Source organism: Salvelinus namaycush, chromosome 29 (assembly GCF_016432855.1).
Source record: "Salvelinus namaycush isolate Seneca chromosome 29, SaNama_1.0, whole genome shotgun sequence".
NCBI lineage: Eukaryota > Metazoa > Chordata > Actinopteri > Salmoniformes > Salmonidae > Salvelinus > Salvelinus namaycush.
The window spans coordinates 14,867,043-14,884,514 of NC_052335.1; the positions used below are offsets into that span (position 1 = coordinate 14,867,043).

Consider the following 17,472-nt stretch of genomic DNA (forward strand, 5'->3'; position numbering starts at 1 on the left):
CAATCACACTTCTGTGAAATCAAACTGTCCACTTAGGAAGAAACACTGATTGACAATAAATTTCACATGCTGTTGTGCAAATGGAATAGACAACAGGTGGAAATTATAGGCAATTAGCAAGACACCCCCAATAAAGGAGTGGTTCTGCAGGTGGTGACCACAGACCACTTCTCAGTTCCTATGCTTCCTGGCTGATGTTAATGTTTTGGTCACTTTTGAATGCTGGCGGTGCTTTCACTCTAGTGGTAGCATGAGACGGAGTCTACAACCCACACAAGTGGCTCAGGTAGTGCAGCTCATCCAGGATGGCACATCAATGCGAGCTGTGGCAAGAAGGTTTGCTGTGTCTGTCAGCGTAGTGTCCAGAGCATGGAGGCGCTACCAGGAGACAGGCCAGTACATCAGGAGACGTGGAGGAGGCCGTAGGAGGGCAACAACCCAGCAGCAGGACCGCTACCTCCGCCTTTGTGCAAGGAGGAGCACTGCCAGAGCCCTGCAAAATGACCTCCAGCAGGCCACAAATGTGCGTGTCAGCATATGGTCTCACAAGGGTTCTGAGGATCTCATCTCGGTACCTAACGGCAGTCAGGCTACCTCTGGCGAGCACATGGAGGGCTGTGCGGCCCCCCAAAGAAATGCCACCCCACACCATGACTGACCCACCGCCAAACCGGTCATGCTGGAGGATGTTGCAGGCAGCAGAACGTTCTCCACGGCGTCTCCAGACTGTCACGTCTGTCACATGTGCTCAGTGTGAACCTGCTTTCATCTGTGAAGAGCACAGGGCGCCAGTGGCGAATTTGCCAATCTTGGTGTTCTCTGGCAAATGCCAAACGTCCTGCACGGTGTTGGGCTGTAAGCACAACCCCCACCTGTGGACGTCGGGCCCTCATACCACCCTCATGGAGTCTGTTTCTGACCGTTTGAGCAGACACATGCACATTTGTGGCCTGCTGGAGGTCATTTTGCAGGGCTCTGGCAGTGCTCCTCCTGCTTCTCCTTGCACAAAGGCGGAGGTAGCGGTCCTGCTGCTGGGTTGTTGCCCTCCTACGGCCTCCTCCACGTCTCCTGATGTACTGGCCTGTCTCCTGGTAGCGCCTCCATGCTCTGGACACTACGCTGACAGACACAGCAAACCTTCTTGCCACAGCTCGCATTGATGTGCCATCCTGGATGAGCTGCACTACCTGAGCCACTTGTGTGGGTTGTAGACTCCGTCTCACGCTACCACTAGAGTGAAAGCACCGCCAGCATTCAAAAGTGACCAAAACATCAGCCAGGAAGCATAGGAACTGAGAAGTGGTCTGTGGTCACCACCTGCAGAACCACTCCTTTACTGGGGGTGTCTTGCTAATTGCCTATAATTTCCACCTGTTGTCTATTCCATTTGCACAACAGCATGTGAAATTTATTGTCAATCAGTGTTGCTTCCTAAGTGGGCAGTTTGATTTCACAGAAGTGTGATTGACTTGGAGTTACATTGTGTTGTTTAAGTGTTCCCTTTATTTTTTTTGAGCAGTGTATTTTTTATTGTAACAAAACGGATTTTAGAGGCAAATTCAATTTGTGTGTGTTAAACAATTCTTTTTTGAATAGTTACTGTTTGAGTAGGCTACACTCTCAGAGAAAAAGGTTCTAGTGTACCAAAAAAGGGCTGTTTTTATTTTTTCCCAGTAGGGGAACCCTCTGCGCTGTGGATAACCTTTAATATTGGTTCTTTGTATAGCGTAACCATCCGCGGACAGTTCCATTAGGAACAAAATCTTTTTTCATTTAAATGTAAAAAAAAAAATCCTGGCTAATGGTGGCATTAAATGGTAAATATACAAGTTACTGTATTTTGGGCTGAATGAAGGTGTTATTACTGTGAGGTACAGTATGCTGCCTGAATTTCCTGCTACACCATCTGGTCTGTGGGTATGATAGAGATTGTTAAAAGATAGAGATAAGAGGAATCTGTCATTTGTCCCACTGTGGGAATCCTTTTGAGTGCAATGTAGAACCCTTTGATTTGTCCCTATAGAGGAACCATGGAACCATTTTGAGTTCCATTTAGAACCCTTTCATGAGGAACCCTCGTCCCTGTAAGCGAACCCTTTAGGGTGCTTCCTAGTACCCTCTCATGAAGAGGGTTGTTCAGAGGGTTCTTCATTTGTCCATGTCAAACCATTTTGGGTGCTAGGTACAACCCTCTACACTTCTGGAAATTGCTGTTAAATATGGTGTAAAAAAAATAATCATACTGTGTCATTCTTTTGATGTATATTTACTGTTAATCACAATGCACTTGGGCACTTTTTGGACCGTCTGGTAAATTATCTCAGCATGCCTCACTTACAATTACAGATATGATTATAGGATCATGCACTTTTCATGTAATTTGACAGTAAGTTACCATCTACTGAGCTGCAGTGAAAACACAGTTTGAAACGTATATTGTATTTTTTACAGCTAAACTATATTTTTGACAGTTTAATTAAGGTGTTGTTGTAAAATGACAGCATGCTACTGTATTCTGATTAAAATACATTCTTGTAAATTATTTATATTTTGTGTATTTTAAAATGCAACTCAGTAGCCAGTCAGTTATTGTAATTTTACAACATTAATGCACTTCATATCCCCAAAGCATTTATGCACATTTCACGTCAAGTGTCCCTTAGCACTGCTATTTTCTTTACATTGGTGTCATCAAATAATCAGACAATTATTGACAAAATCTGTGGCCAATCTTTGTCATGCCCACAGTTTGAGGCATAGCAGGAACATTTCAGGTTGCTCGAAACCAAAAGGTTGTGAGTTCAAATCCCAGTTGAGTCCCAAGTGTGCTCACAGTGCATACTTTTACATTATTTTACTGTATTAGTTATCCTATAAAGTTACATTAACTTACTGAGTTGCAGTTAAAATACGGTAAATATCATACTTTTAGAGTATACTGTCATCAGAATACAGCAGCATACTGTCATTTTACAGCAATAATACATTCAAGTTGTTGAACATTTACTTTATTCTTACTGCAACTGTAAGCAAAGTGCAGAAATGTACAGTTGAAGTCGGAAGTTCACATACACCTTAGCCAAATACATTTAAACTCAGTTTTTCACAATTCCTGATATTTAATCCTAGTAAAAATGTCCTGTCTTAGGTCAGTTAGGATCACCACTTTATTTTAAGAATGTGAAAAGTCAGAATAATAGTAGAGAGAATGATTTATTTCAGCTTTTATTTCTTTCATCACATTCCCAGTAGGTCAGAAGTTTACATACACTCAATTAGTATTTGTTAGCATTGCCTTTAAATTGTTTAACTTGTGTGAAACATTTCGGGTAGTCTTCCACAAGCTTCCCACAATAAGTTGGGTGAATTTTGGCCCATTCCTCCAGACAGAGCTGGTGTAACTGAGTCAGGTTTGTAGGTCTCCTTGCCCGCACTCGCTTTTTCAGTTCTACCCACAAATTTTCTATGGGATTGAGGTCAGGGCTTTGTGATGGCCACTCCAATACCTTGACTTTGTTGTCCTTAAGCCATTTGCCACAACTTTGGAAGTATGCTTGGGAACATTGTCCATTTGTAAGACCCATTTGCTACCAAGTTTTAACTTCCTGACTGATGTCTTGAGATGTTGCTTTAATATTTTATTTTGTGAAGTGCACCAGTCCCTCCTGCTGCAGAGCACCCCCACAACATGATGCTGCCACCACTGCGCTTCATGGTTGGGACGGTGTTCTTCGACTTGCAAGCCTCCCTCTTTTTCCTCCAAACATAACAATGGTCATTATGGCCAAACAGTTATATTTTTGTTTCATCAGACCAGAGGACATTTCTCCAAAAAGTACAATATTTGTCCCCATGTGCAGTTGGAAACCGGAGTCTGGCTTTTTTATGGCAGTTTTGGAGCAGTGGCTTCTTCCTTGCTGAGCGGCCTTTCAGGTTATGTCGATGTAGGACTCGTTTTTACTGTGGATATAGATACTTTTGTACCTGTTTCCTCCAGCATCTTCACAAGGTCCTTTGCTGTTGTTCTGGGATTGATTTGCACTTTTTGCACAAAAGTGCAGTCATCTCTAGGAGACAGAACGCATCTCCTTCCTGAGCGGTATGACGGCTGCATAGTCCCATTGTGTTTATACTTGCGTACCATTGTTTATACAGATGAACGTGGTACCTTCAGGCGTTTGGAAATTGCTCCCAAGGATAAACCAGACTTGTGGAGGTCTACAATTTTTTTTCTGAGATCTTGGCTGATTTCTTTTGATTTTCCCATGATGTCAAGCAAAGAGGCACTGAGTTTGAAGGTAGGCCTTGAAATACATCCACAGGTACACCTCCAATTGACTCAAATGATGTCAATTAGCTTATCAGAAGCTTCTAACGCCATGACATAATTTTCTGGAATTTTCCAAGCTGTTTAAAGGCACAGTCAACTTCGTGTATGTAAACTTCTGACCCACTGGAATTGTGATACAGTGAATTATAAGTGTGTCATGCACAAAGTAGATGTTCTACCCGACTTGCCAAAACTATAGTTTGTTAACAAGAAATTTGTGGAGTGGTTGAAAAATGAGTTTTAATGACTCAAACCTAAGTGTATGTAAACTTCCGACTTCAACTGTATTCTTGGCTATAGTGTTGCATGGTATACTAAAACATCTGTACTTTTTCAATACTAGACCATTCAAAATGTTTCAGTAGTAGAATTTTGTTTGCTTTCGTTACTTCTGTCAAATGTGTCTCACGGATCAAGTCTGTCTATCAGCACAGACAATGTCCCCTTTGTAATTCGAGCGAGAGGACCGTGCCTGCTCCACTTATAGCCAGTGGGTAATAGCAAGCCATCTGCTTTAGTTTTCGAGATGATCGCTATCTCTCGAGGGAGGAGATGGTTTTTCCATATTGTGTGTATTTATTTATTCTGAACACATTTCCATTTGTTGTCAATTCTTCAAAACATTTTCTAAATACTTACTTCTATATTCGCTAGCTGGACAGGCAAATGCCGCCGAGTACTTAAGGTAGTAGACAGCTGGTGACAGCTCGAGAGAGATCTCCATCCGACAAACTTCTATCAGGTAAAGTAATTTTGGGGTTTTGTAATCTAACTTTTTAGTTATAGAAACATGATACCATCAAAGCGAGCTGTAAAATGACTCCCACCTTAGAACGCAGCAACCTTAGTAATGTAGCTAGCTTTCTAGTTAGCCAGCTAGTTACCACAAGTAGATTTGTTGCTATGTAGCAGGAGCAGAGAATTTTATCACACGCAAGCTAGCATGTCATTCCGGGACAATACGTTTTTTAGTTATCAGTTTATTCCAAGTAATAATTTAAGACTACACACATCTATAGGACAGGTAGTGTAAAGCTAATACACAGTGTAAAGACAAGGCAGGACCCACTAGATTAATTCATACTGACAAATAAGAAATTCCACATTATTCCTGTCTATAGTTGGAGTAGGATGAATGCAGAGCACCCTGCCTCAGACTGTCAGGATGTTCATTTTCTAGCTCACAAACTACATTCCTTTACTGTGATGATTTATTGTATTCATTCTTGTCTCTCATTTTTGTCTCCCATGATCTATTCAGGTCTCCTGTGTCCCGCTCCCAGAAATCAACCAAGTGCTATTCACCAAGCATGGGCTGATTCACTCACCTACTGCAGTTTGAACTAGCCCTGCAATCACTATTTAGACACTGGGACCACATTTGCCTGTTGTCTTTTCTTTGGTGATTTTGTCTTACACAGTCTAGTGCATTTTAGTGTTGAAGAACACCCACTACAGATACACGTGCTTGTTTGACCATCTTTACTCATTCTTGCCTCTCACTTTTGTCTCCTAATGAGCTATTCACAAAATCCTGCAGTTTGAACTAGCCCTGCTGTCACTAATTAGACATTGAGACCACATATGCATTTGCCTGTTGTCTTTGTGGGTTTTGTCTAGTGCATTTTAGTGTTGAAGAACACCACCTACCAATACACATGCTTGTTTGAGCATCTCAAAGACTAAATTCAATCTAGAATTAGTTTGACAGGTGACAGATTATTTTACTATGCAGTGGTGAGAATTCTATTGTCCCCGTCAGGAGGCCAGGCTTTTGCCATAGATGGTCGAGTTCGTCTCTGGACCATACAAGCTTTAGATTGCCTTCTGCTAAAGCACTTGTCTCCTATGGGGCCTGGGCACACAAATGCTCCTAGAGAGGAGGAGGAATACTGAAGCATGCGTTGATGACAGTTGTACAGTCTCCATCAGAGGCCCAGGCGTTTGGCAGATGGTAAAGCTCTCATTTCTGGACTGCAACATTGTAAGATTGTGCCTTCCATGGCATCTGATATACATTGATTGGTTACACTATATTTAGATACTTCAAATACTGCCTGAGGAGGGTGGTGAGTGAGTATGTGTGTTCATTCATGTTGAAGTGCGACATATAAATTCGGCGGAGAGGAAAAATTGGGACAAGGAAATCAGGATGTGAGCATGCAAAGATAGTTGGTGGAGCTTTCGATTGGGATGAATGGGAAAGACCTTGAACGAAAGAAAGGAAGGACTGGGAGCAACACTTTATTTCATGTAATAATTGGATATTGGGATGGGGTTAGTAGAGGGAGATGGAAGTTCTACCCATTTAAACATTATTTTATTTTAGAAATGCTGTTTTGTTTAATCATCATTATGATTGACAATGTTGATGTTGTACAGTCTCTGATGGAGACTGTGCAACTGTCATTGAGTACTCCGTACTCAATAAATGGTGAAACACTATTTATGATGGTGTTCTTTGTTCGAATGTATATGCATGAAACATACATTATGGAAAACATGTCTCACTCAGTCATAGCTATTAGAAAAATGAAGGGATTGGCAAGATTTTGATATCGGCATCTTTAAGAAAGTTAGTAGGAATGTTAATAATTTAAACCACCTAAATATACTCACATTCACAGAACATTTAGTATTTGTAACTCAAACATTCATTTCCCTACTGCTTTTTCTATAATCCTACAGGCTCTATTATTCTCCATACCTTATATTCCACTGCATCCAATGTTATGCAGGCCCACCATGGTATTGGGCAGCTGCTATTTAAGAACTCATCTGGTTTAGATATCAAACTCTGGTTATTTTATTGCATAGCGCATTTTACAACTATTTTAGAGAAGATTTTATTTCAAGGTATGCTATATGTGTATGGGTGGGGATTATGTATTGCTAGCTAATATGCATATGCAGCTGTCGCATATATATATTCTATCTACATGTTTATATTTAGATTTCTATGCAAATTGTATGATTTAATGTTTATTTAAGCCTGCAGCTAGTTACTTGAGATGAAACATTCATGACAAACATGATTCAAAATTGAATTCACTGACAGAGAGATAGCTAATGAAGCACTAGCTACCTGAGCAGACACATTGACGTTTACAGTATTTGCTGGCTAGGCTAGTCAACGGTAACATTGGCTAACTTTCAATAAATTGGATAAATGGTCAACGGAGTTACCTCTTCATATAATCAAAACCATTCCTATTGCATGCTGCATACTTCAAGTGCACTCGAAAACAGATATTTATCTTCTTTCAGTCTTTGGGAGCTAGCGTTAGTTCCTCTTAACACACTGACAGCAGATCACAATTTCATGTGAGGCTGTGTTTACGTTTTCGATAGAAGCCGGCCCATTGGCTGCCTTCATCATGAGGGGTATATGTGGGATTTCTGATTGGTTCCAAGTTCAGCAGTTTGCCTGAACAGACAGTGTATAAATAGACTTTCTGAGAAAATGTGCAAGAATTTAAGGTGCCAATACATTTTACAGTAATCATAAAAATATTTATTTGTCATATACAAAAAAAAAATGCTCCTCCCTCGATATAGATCAATCAACTTCACTGTTTTTGGCATAGGCCCACCACCTATTAGCCTGCACCGGGAGTCTGGGCTGCATACTAGCTCCCCACTCTCGCTGCAAAGTTGTTAGCACAATTGAATATTGCGACACGGCATGTAGAAATGTTGAAACTGAATTACTGTTCGCAAAACAATGTTCCCACAGACTAGGACACTTTACAATGCAAGAAGATGCCGGTAGCTTTCAGCTTTGTAGGCTAACTTTCTTTGCTAGCTTTTGAAACTAACATCAATTCACTACCCTAGTACTTTGTTTGAGATAATATGCAAACCATAACAGAAAAAATTGTGATTTCAAAGCTGATTGCCACCAAAACATTTTTCTTTCACTTAATCTGTCTCTCTCATGTCTTTTAAATATGATCTATTGCCTCAGCAAACTGACTGTGTGTGTGAATAGCGCTCTGATGGGCCACCCCCTCTTAAAGAGACAGCGCGCACTTTTATAAAATAAGCTACTTCTATGCAAATGGGAAACAGATAGTTTTTGAACTGTAGCCCCACGAAATCAACCAAAACAAGCTCAATAACTCAATGCACTCCTATTGAAAAACGCATTCACCTGTACTCTGAATAGGCCTAGGCTACAGAGATTTACCATGCAAATAAATGATTGCCATTGTTGTTATGTAGTTAGATTGGTAAAAACAAAGTCAAATTGACTGTATGATTGTATAATTTATTCATAAATGCATACTGTACATGGCTGCCGCAGAACGTTTTTGACGCAAAACATTTAAAATCATATTTCACTCAAAAATGCCCAACTATTGAACAGAGCAGTAGCTTAGTTTCTCTGTCTGGATCAAGTGCCATTCTGTGACTTTGGCTAATATGCCCTATTTTTTGCTGTGGTATTGTTTTGGTATCATTTAGTATTGAGTATTGTGATGGTATCAAGTATCGTAATACTAAACTAGGACTGCATTCAGTACATTTTTACGTTTTGGAACGTTTAATAGAATGCAATGGTGCTGTACTGAATGACTGGCCCTTTAAACTTCTTGCTTTAAGCCACACCTCGCCACACCCACCAAATGGGAGCAAACGTACCTCAAAGTCTTTTCAAGAACGTTTTGGGGAAACTTGGCGTTCAGTACAAACTGTTTGGAAACTTAGCAAATGTTGAAGCTAACTGAACACACCACTGGTATAAGTATCGAAGTCAAAATTCTGGTATCGTGACAGCACTACTTGGCAATAATGCTGCGTTCACAACTGGGACCTCTGAAAAATACGAGGTCAAGTCATGACGTCATTGATCTTCAAGTCGGAAAGTCGTAGCTCTAGAAAGAGGCCCGAGTTCCCGAAATGGAATTCCAAGTTGGATGACCGTTCAAATCAGAGCTTGTTCCCAGTTGTTTTGAATGCACCAAAGTCGGAAGTCAGATTTCCAAGTTCCCAGTTCCGAGTTCCTAGTTGTTTTGAACGAGACATAAATCTGTGGCCACAGACCTGGTGGTGTAGCAGGAAATTCAGGTCATTAGCAACCAAGAGTTTGTGAGTTCTAATCCCAAGTGAGGTACAGTATAGTCCCAAGTAATCAGCATTCAGCAGCATACTGCCTTTTTACAGCAATAACACCTAATTTCCGCTGTAAGAATACAGTAACTTGTTGTTCTTTACTGTACTTTCACTGCAGCCTGTAGTGTAGCGTAAAATTACTGGAACTTTTTAACAGTGTAGCATTTCATGGCATAAAAGGTTCTTCACAACCATCACAGCAGCAGGCTAAAAAATAACCATTCCTGATATGCAAATGACCTTTTGGTGAAAATGGTTCAACATATAACCCTCACCCCTGACAAAGAACCCCTCAATTGCCTTTTTCTCTGAGTGTAGCCTAGTTACAAATACACTATATATACAAAAGTATGTCGACACCCTTTCAAATTAGTGGATACGGCTGTTCAGTCACACCGTTGCTGACAGGTGTATAAAATAGAGCATGCAGCCATGCAATCTCCATAGACAAACATTGGCAGTAGAATGGACTTTCAACGTGGCACTGTCACAGGATGCCACCTTTCCAACAAGTCAGTTCATCAAATTTCTGCCCTGCAAGAGCTACCTCAGTCAATGGTAAGTGCTGTTATTGTGAAGTGGAAACGTCTAGGAGCAACAACAGCTCAGCCCAGAAGTGGTTGGGAACACAAGCTCACAGAACCGGACCACTTAGTGCTAAAGTGCATAATGCGTAAAAATTGTCTGTCCTCGGTTGCAACACTCACTACCGATTTCCAAACTGAGACCTTACTGTGCATGGAAGCAACGTCAGCAAAATAACTGTTCGTCGGGAGCTTCATGAAATGGGTTTCCATGGCAGAGCAGCTGCACACAAGCCTATGATCCCCATGCGCAATGCCAAGTGTCGGCTGGAGTAGTGTAAAGCTCGCCACCATTGGACTCTGGAGCAGTGGAAACGCATTCTCCAGAGTGATGAAACATGCTTCACCATCTGGCAGTCCAATGGACGAATCTGGGTTTGGCGGATGCCAGGAGAATGCTACCTGCACCAATGCATAGTACCAACTAAAGTTTGGTGGAGGCGGAATAATGGTCCGGGGCTGTTTTTCATGGTTCGGGCTAGGCCCCTTAGTTCCTGTAAAGGGACATCGTAATGCTACAGCATACAATGACAATCTAGACGATTATGTGCTTACAGCTTTGTGGCAACAGTTTAGGGAAGGCTCTTTTCTGTTTAAGCATGACAATGCCCCTGTGCACAAAGCGAGGTCCATACAGAAATGGTTTGTCGAGATCAGTGTGGAAGAACTTGACTGGCCTGCACAGAGCCCTGACCGGAACCCCATCGAATACCTTTTGGGATGAATCGCCCAACCTCACTAATTCTCTTGTGGCTGAATGGAAGCAAGTCCCTGCAGCAATGACTTTGGAATGAGATGTTCGATGAGCAGGTGTCCACATACTTTTGGTCATGTAGTGTAGCGCCTCTTCAATTGACTCATTCACTTCTCAGGTGGTAGCCTGGCGCTGAAACATTAGGATAGGCTGGTAGTAATAATAATTTCCCATCACAAACCAACCGGCTATATCATGACTAAAACGCATTGAAATAACTCACCTTACTGTGCATATTGTCGCATGCAATGTGCATATTTTTTTCAAATTAAAGTTGCATATAGTCAGTCTAGTAAACATAGCTTTAGCCTAGGCTACTGTGAAGTTATATTGCTGCCTATCCCAAAAGCTGTTGATGTTACATTCATAATAATGAATGTAGCTTACTAAAGTAAGCCTCATTAACTCATATTAGCCTTTAAATCACTACCATTAATTATCAAAGCAACAAACTTTGGGGCTTCGTTATAAATAACAGCATAAATGATGTCTTCTCCGAATATTTGCCCCATTTACAGTCATGGAAATTATATGGACAACACGTTAATGGAAGGCTTTTTAGGACACAACCCGATTCTGGCGATAATCATATCGGGGAGCACACATTTTAATGTCAATCAGGCTATCCCAAAACATTCAAAGCGCAATGCGAAGGTCCCTGAGAAAACCTTACGCTATGCACAGCCTTGTTAAAAAATATATATAATCTGATAAACAAATAAAAAATTTCCTACGCATAAACTTGGCACTTATAGCCTATAGGCTACATCAATAAATTGTATGCATCGCATAAAGCGCAGTAAGTTATTATTAAGTGGCACATGATCGTTTTCTGTATAGGCCCATCTATAAACTGCCAACAGAGGGTGTCTTGGAGTTTTTCAATAAACAACAGTGGCTCTGCTATTCACAGACCTTGCTTATCTACAAAAAATACAGTATCAGGTTCGCAACCACAGGCTATTGCATCTGCTTATTCGCCGACAAATAATAATAATTATGCCTAATTGCCCTGAAATGTATTAAATGAATGCCCAGCATCATTTCATTCATAAAATTGCGTTTGACATCCTTAGCGAAATCCAACAGATTTGGTAATTGTAGGCTAGTCTACACTTGTTCCTACATGCATTTGAACCAACCATTTAATGCTACTGACAGAGGGAACTCTTACCACTTGAGCGCCGGACAATGTTCTCCAAAAAAGTGTTCTGAGGTGCCACCAAACCTCTTTTTCCCCCATGCATTCTGTGGTCAGGAGGTGTCGTTCGGGGCTTCAAGCTTTATGAAAGCTGGTCGCAAAAGTGAAATAGTCTAGATAAGTAAGAGTCTGTGGGATGAAGAAGCTCATGGTAACAGTGCACCGAGGCTGGTTTGATGTAGATTCTTTATCACAGAGCTATAGCAGCTCCGCAGGCTACGAGCTTGTCCTGGTGCGCCTGCGCTCTCGATGTTTCACCGCAAACCCGATGGCATTGAATCTCAGATGGTCAATGCAATGATCTCAAGCAACGGTGAGTTGTGTTTGAGATCCAAACTGTTAGAGAACTTTGCCGACATTTTCAACCTATCTGGAAGTAAGCTATAGCTCAATGGGTTCTTAAACTTATTCTCCCTCTTTTTGCAATTCAAGCAACACTGTCCATTTTCTTGCATGATATTACATTTACCAACAAATAGGCTGGCTACACTCTTAGAAAAGAAAGATGCTAAATAGAACCACATAGGGTTCTTCGGTTTTTCCCCATAGGGGAACCCTTTTCAGAGAGGTCTATTTAGGGTTCTTCATAGAATCCCTCAACTGGATGTCTAGGTCTTAATTGAAAGAAAAAATCTAAAACCAACAGACAGTAAGCCCTCCGTGGAATGAGTTTGATACGCCTGACCTAAATCATCTAAACTGGAACAACCATCTCAGTAACGTGTGCAATAAGTCCAACTACTAACAGATAGGATAAGTATTAGAATTATAAATGTATGTTATTTATCTTCGTGTAGCATAATCAAACAATCTATGTACATGCAAAAACACAGATATTGAAACAAACAATTCTGAAAATCAACCAGCAATAGAGCATTCTGGGAAATAGGATAATGATGGGATTGGTTTTAATGTTTAACAATCCCTCCAGGATTTTGCGAGATTTTCTGTGATATTTGCAGGCAAAAGAGCTTGATTTTGCTACAGCAATTCCGCCATTTTGCATGGCAAATGCAATGATTTTATCCAATTTGTCTCGAAAATGTGCTGATGAGAGAAAGTTTGTTGATGTGTGGCTTGATTGAACCATATCATGTGGTAAATGTGTGGTGATTGGTTGAAATTGTACTGCGGTGATGAGTATATCGCAGAATCCTGGAGGGACTGGTTTTACTCTACACACAGTAAAAACGAAACAAACACACTCAACCCTGGTCATTAACACCAACACTGGGATTATTTTACACCACTGAGTGTTAAGTTAACTTAATGTATGAATCAACATTAGAAATTGTACACTGAAAAATCAACACAAGGTAAAATTGGCCAATTTGCTGTGTAGAATACACGTACAAGACACTGCTGGTTCAAATCAAATCAAATGTTATTTGTCACATGCGCCAAATACAACAAGTGTAGACCTTACCGTGAAATGCTTACTTACAAGCCCTTAACCAATAGTGCAGTTCAAGAAGAGTTAAGAAAATATTTACCATATAAACTAAAGTAAAAAATAATTAAAAGTAACACAATAAAATAACAATAACGAGGCTATATACAGGGGATACCGGTACCGAGTAAATGTGCGGGGGTACAGGTTAGTCAAGGCAATTTGTAGGTAGGGGTGAAGTGACTATGCATAGATAATAAACAGCGAGCACAGATAATAGATAGATAATAAGCAGCAGTGTACAAAACAAATGGAGGTGGGGAGGGGTGTCAGTGTAAATAGTCCGGTGGCCATTTGATTAATTGTTCTGCAGTCTTATGGCTTGGGGGTAGAAGCTGTTAATGAGCCTTTTGGTCCTAGACTTGGCACTCCGGTACTGCTTGCCGTGTGTTGGCAGAGACAACAGTCTATGACTTGGGTGACTGAAGTCTATCACAATTTTTCGGGCTTTCCTCTGACACTGCCTATTATATAGGTCTTGGATGGCAGGAAGCTTGGCCCCAGTGATGTACTAGGCCGTACGCACTACCCTCTGTAACGCCTTACGGTCAGATGCCGAGCAGTTGCCATACCAGGCAGTGATGCAACCGGGCAGGACGCTCTCGATGGTGCAGCTGTAGAACATTTTGAGAATCTGGGAACCCATGCCAAATCTTTTTATTCTCCTGAGGGGGAAAGGTGTTGTCGTGCTCTCTACATGACTGTCTTGGTGTGTTTGGACCATGATAGTTTGTTGGTGATGTGGACACCAAGGAACTTGAAACTCTCAACCCGCTCAACTACAACCCAGTCGATGTTAATGGGCGCCTGTTCGGCCCGCCTTTTCCTGTAGTCCACGATCAGCTCCTTTGTCTTGCTCACATTGAGGGAGAGGTTGTTGTCATGCCACCACACTGCCAGGTCTCTGAACTCCTCCCTATAGGCTGTCTCATCTTTGTCGGTGATCAGGCCTACCACTATTGTGTCATCAGCAAACTTAATAATGGTGTTGGAGTCATGTTTGGCCACGCAGTTGTGGGTGAACAAGGAGTACAGGAGGGGACTAAGTACACACCCCTGAGACCCCCAGTGTTGAGGATCAGCGTGGCATAAATGTTGTTGCCTACCGGTAATCATTTAGGCAGGTTACCTTCGCTTCCTTGGGCACAGGGACTATGGTGGTCTGCTTGAAACGTAGGTATTACAAACTCGGTCAGGGAGAGGTTGAAAATGTCAGTGAAGACACTTGCCAGTTGATCCACGCATGTTTTGAGTACACGTCCTGGTAATGCATCTGGCCCTTCGGCTTTGTGAATGTTGACCTGTGTAAAGGTCTTGCTCACATCGGCTACCGAGAGCATTATCACACAGTCGTCCAGAACAGCTGGTGCTCTCGTGCATGCTTCAGTGTTGCTTGCCTCAAAGCGAGCATAAAATGGATTTAGCTTGCCTGGTTGGTTCACACCACTGGGCAGCTCGCATCTGGGTTTCCCTTGGTAGTCCGTAATAGTTTTCGAGCACTGCCACATCCGACGAGTGTCAGAGCCGCTGTAGTAGGATTCAATCTTAATCCTGTATTGATGCTTTGCTTGTTTGATGGTTCGTCTGAGGGCATAGCGGGATTTCTTATAAGCGTCCGGATTAGTGTCCTGCTCCTTGAAAGCGGCAGCTCTAGCCTTTAGCTCAATGTGGATGTTGCCTGTAATCCACGGCTTCTGGTTGGGATATGTACATATGGTCACTGTTGGGACGACGTCGTCGATGCACTTATTGATAAAGCCGATGACTAAGGTGGTATACTCCTCAATGTCATTGGATGAATCCCGGGAACATATTCCAGTCTGTGCTAGCAAAACAGTCCTGTTGCATAGCATCTGCATCATCTGACCACTTCCATATTGAGCGAGTCACTGGTACTTCCTGCTTTAGTTTTTGCAAGAATCAGGTTAGAATTATGGTCAGATTTGCCAAATGGAGGGGGGTGGAGAGCTTTGTATGCATCTCTGTGTGTAGAGTAAAGGTGGTCTAGAGTTGTTTTTCCTCTGGTTGCACATGTGACATGCTGGTAGAAATGAGGTAAAACTGATTTAAGTTTGCCTGCATTAAAGTCCCCGGCACTTTTGGATGAGCATTTTCTTCTTTGCTTATGGCTTTATAGAGTTGGTTGAGTGCGGTCTTACCAGACGTAGCTTCTCTTTTCTGCCGGTACATGGAAAATCCCACCTGTGTCGTCGTTCAGCCACAACTCTGTGAAACATAAGATATTACAGTTTTTAATGTCCCGTTGGAAGGATAATCTTGATCATAGGTCAACGATTATATTTTCCAATGATTGCACTTTTGCCAATAGATTGGCTGGCAGTGGGAGTTTACTCACTCGCCTACGAATTCTCAGAAGGCAGCCCGCAAATGACGGGGATTTGGGCCTGTTCCCGGGAAAGCAGTATATCCTTCTTGTCAGACTCGTTAAACTAAAATCTTCTTCCAGTTCAAGTTGAGTAATCGCTGTTCAGATGTCCAGAAGTTATTTTCGGTCATAAGAGACGGTAGCAGCAACATTATGTACAAAATAAGTTAAAGAATAAGTTACAAACAACGCAAAAAAACCAAACAAAATAGCACAGTTGGTTAGGAACATGTGAAACGTCAGCCATCCTCTTCGGTGCCATTTCACTCATACTCCCTTCTATTCTCCTAAAATCACAGAAAATGCTCATTTGAAAGACAGCAAATCATGGTAAACACATCAACTAAGTCATTACCGTATATGTAATATGATTAAGAGAATACCAGATAGTAGAGGAAGAGGAACTCTGGAGCTCTGTCAGAGTGACCATCGGCTTCTTGGTCACCTCCCAGACCAAGGCCCTTTTTGGCCGGGTGGCCAGCTCAAGGAAGAGTCTTGGTGGTTCCATTTAGGAATGATGGAAGCCACTGTGTTCTTGGGGACCTTCAAAGCTGCAGACATTTTTTGGTGTTCTTCCCCAGATCTGTGCCTCGACACAATCCTGTCTCAGAGCTCTACAGACAATTCCTTTGACCTATCCTATCTGTTTTTTATTTTTAATAAATGTGCAAAAATTTATAAAAACCTATTTTTGCTTTGTCGTTATGGGGTATTGTGTGTAGATTGAGGATGATAAATGTTTATTTATTCCATTTTAGAATAAGGTTGTAACATAACCCAAATCAAATTTTATTTGTCATATACACATGGTTAGCAGATGTTAATGCAAGTGTAGCGAAATGCTTGTGCTTCTAGTTCCGACCATGCAGTAATATCTAACAAGTAATCACACAAGTGTAAAGGAATGAATAAGAATATGTACATAAAAATATATATGGATGAGCGATGGCCGAACGGCAAGATGCAGTAGATGGTATAGAGTACAGTATATACATATTAGATGAGTAGTGTAGGGTAGGGTATGTAAACATTATATATAGTGGCATAGTTTAAAGTGACTAGTGATACATTTATTACATCCAATTTTTAATTATTAAAGTGGCTAGAGATTGAGTCAGTATGTTGGCAGCAGCCACTCAACGTTAGTGATGGCTGTTTAACAGTCTGATGGCCTTGAGATAGAAGCTGTTTTTCAGTCTCTCGGTCCCAGCTTTGATGCACCTGTACTGACCTCGCCTTCTGGATGATAGCGGGGTGAACAGGCAGTTGCTTGGGTGGTTGTTGTCCTTGATGATCTTTTTGGCCTTCCTGTGACATCGGGTGGTGTAGGTGTCCTGGAGGGCAGGTAGTTTGCCCCCGGTGATGCGTTGTGCAGACCTCACTACCCTCTGGAGAGCCTTACAGTTGTGGGCGGAGCTGTGTTCCTTTATCTCTAACAAAATGTGGAAAAAGTCAAGGCGTCTGAATACTTTCCGAATGCACTGTATATTCCCATATAGGTACGGTTTTAAACATGCTCACACCTATCTTTTTACATGTATCAGATTACTCAAACTCTTGATCTTAAAGTTTAAACACTGAGGTAAACATTAATGCTCAGGCACTCTTTAAAATAAAGAAAAAAATTACAATGAAAAAGCTTATTCAGACGT

The 17,472-nt window shown here is 41.5% G+C and overlaps 1 protein-coding gene across 1 annotated transcript in view; it reads right to left on the bottom strand.

The window, feature by feature from the left end:
• The window catches only part of kcnh5a (potassium voltage-gated channel, subfamily H (eag-related), member 5a), a 122,375-nt gene extending 110,345 nt beyond the window's left edge, over window positions 1-12,030 (bottom strand). Inside the window, exon 1 of the mRNA XM_038968738.1 lies at window positions 11,958-12,030. Coding sequence (XP_038824666.1) covers window positions 11,958-12,030 — 73 coding nt within the window. The remainder of the gene's footprint in view (window positions 1-11,957) is intronic.
• Between the last annotated feature and the right edge of the window lie 5,442 nt (window positions 12,031-17,472).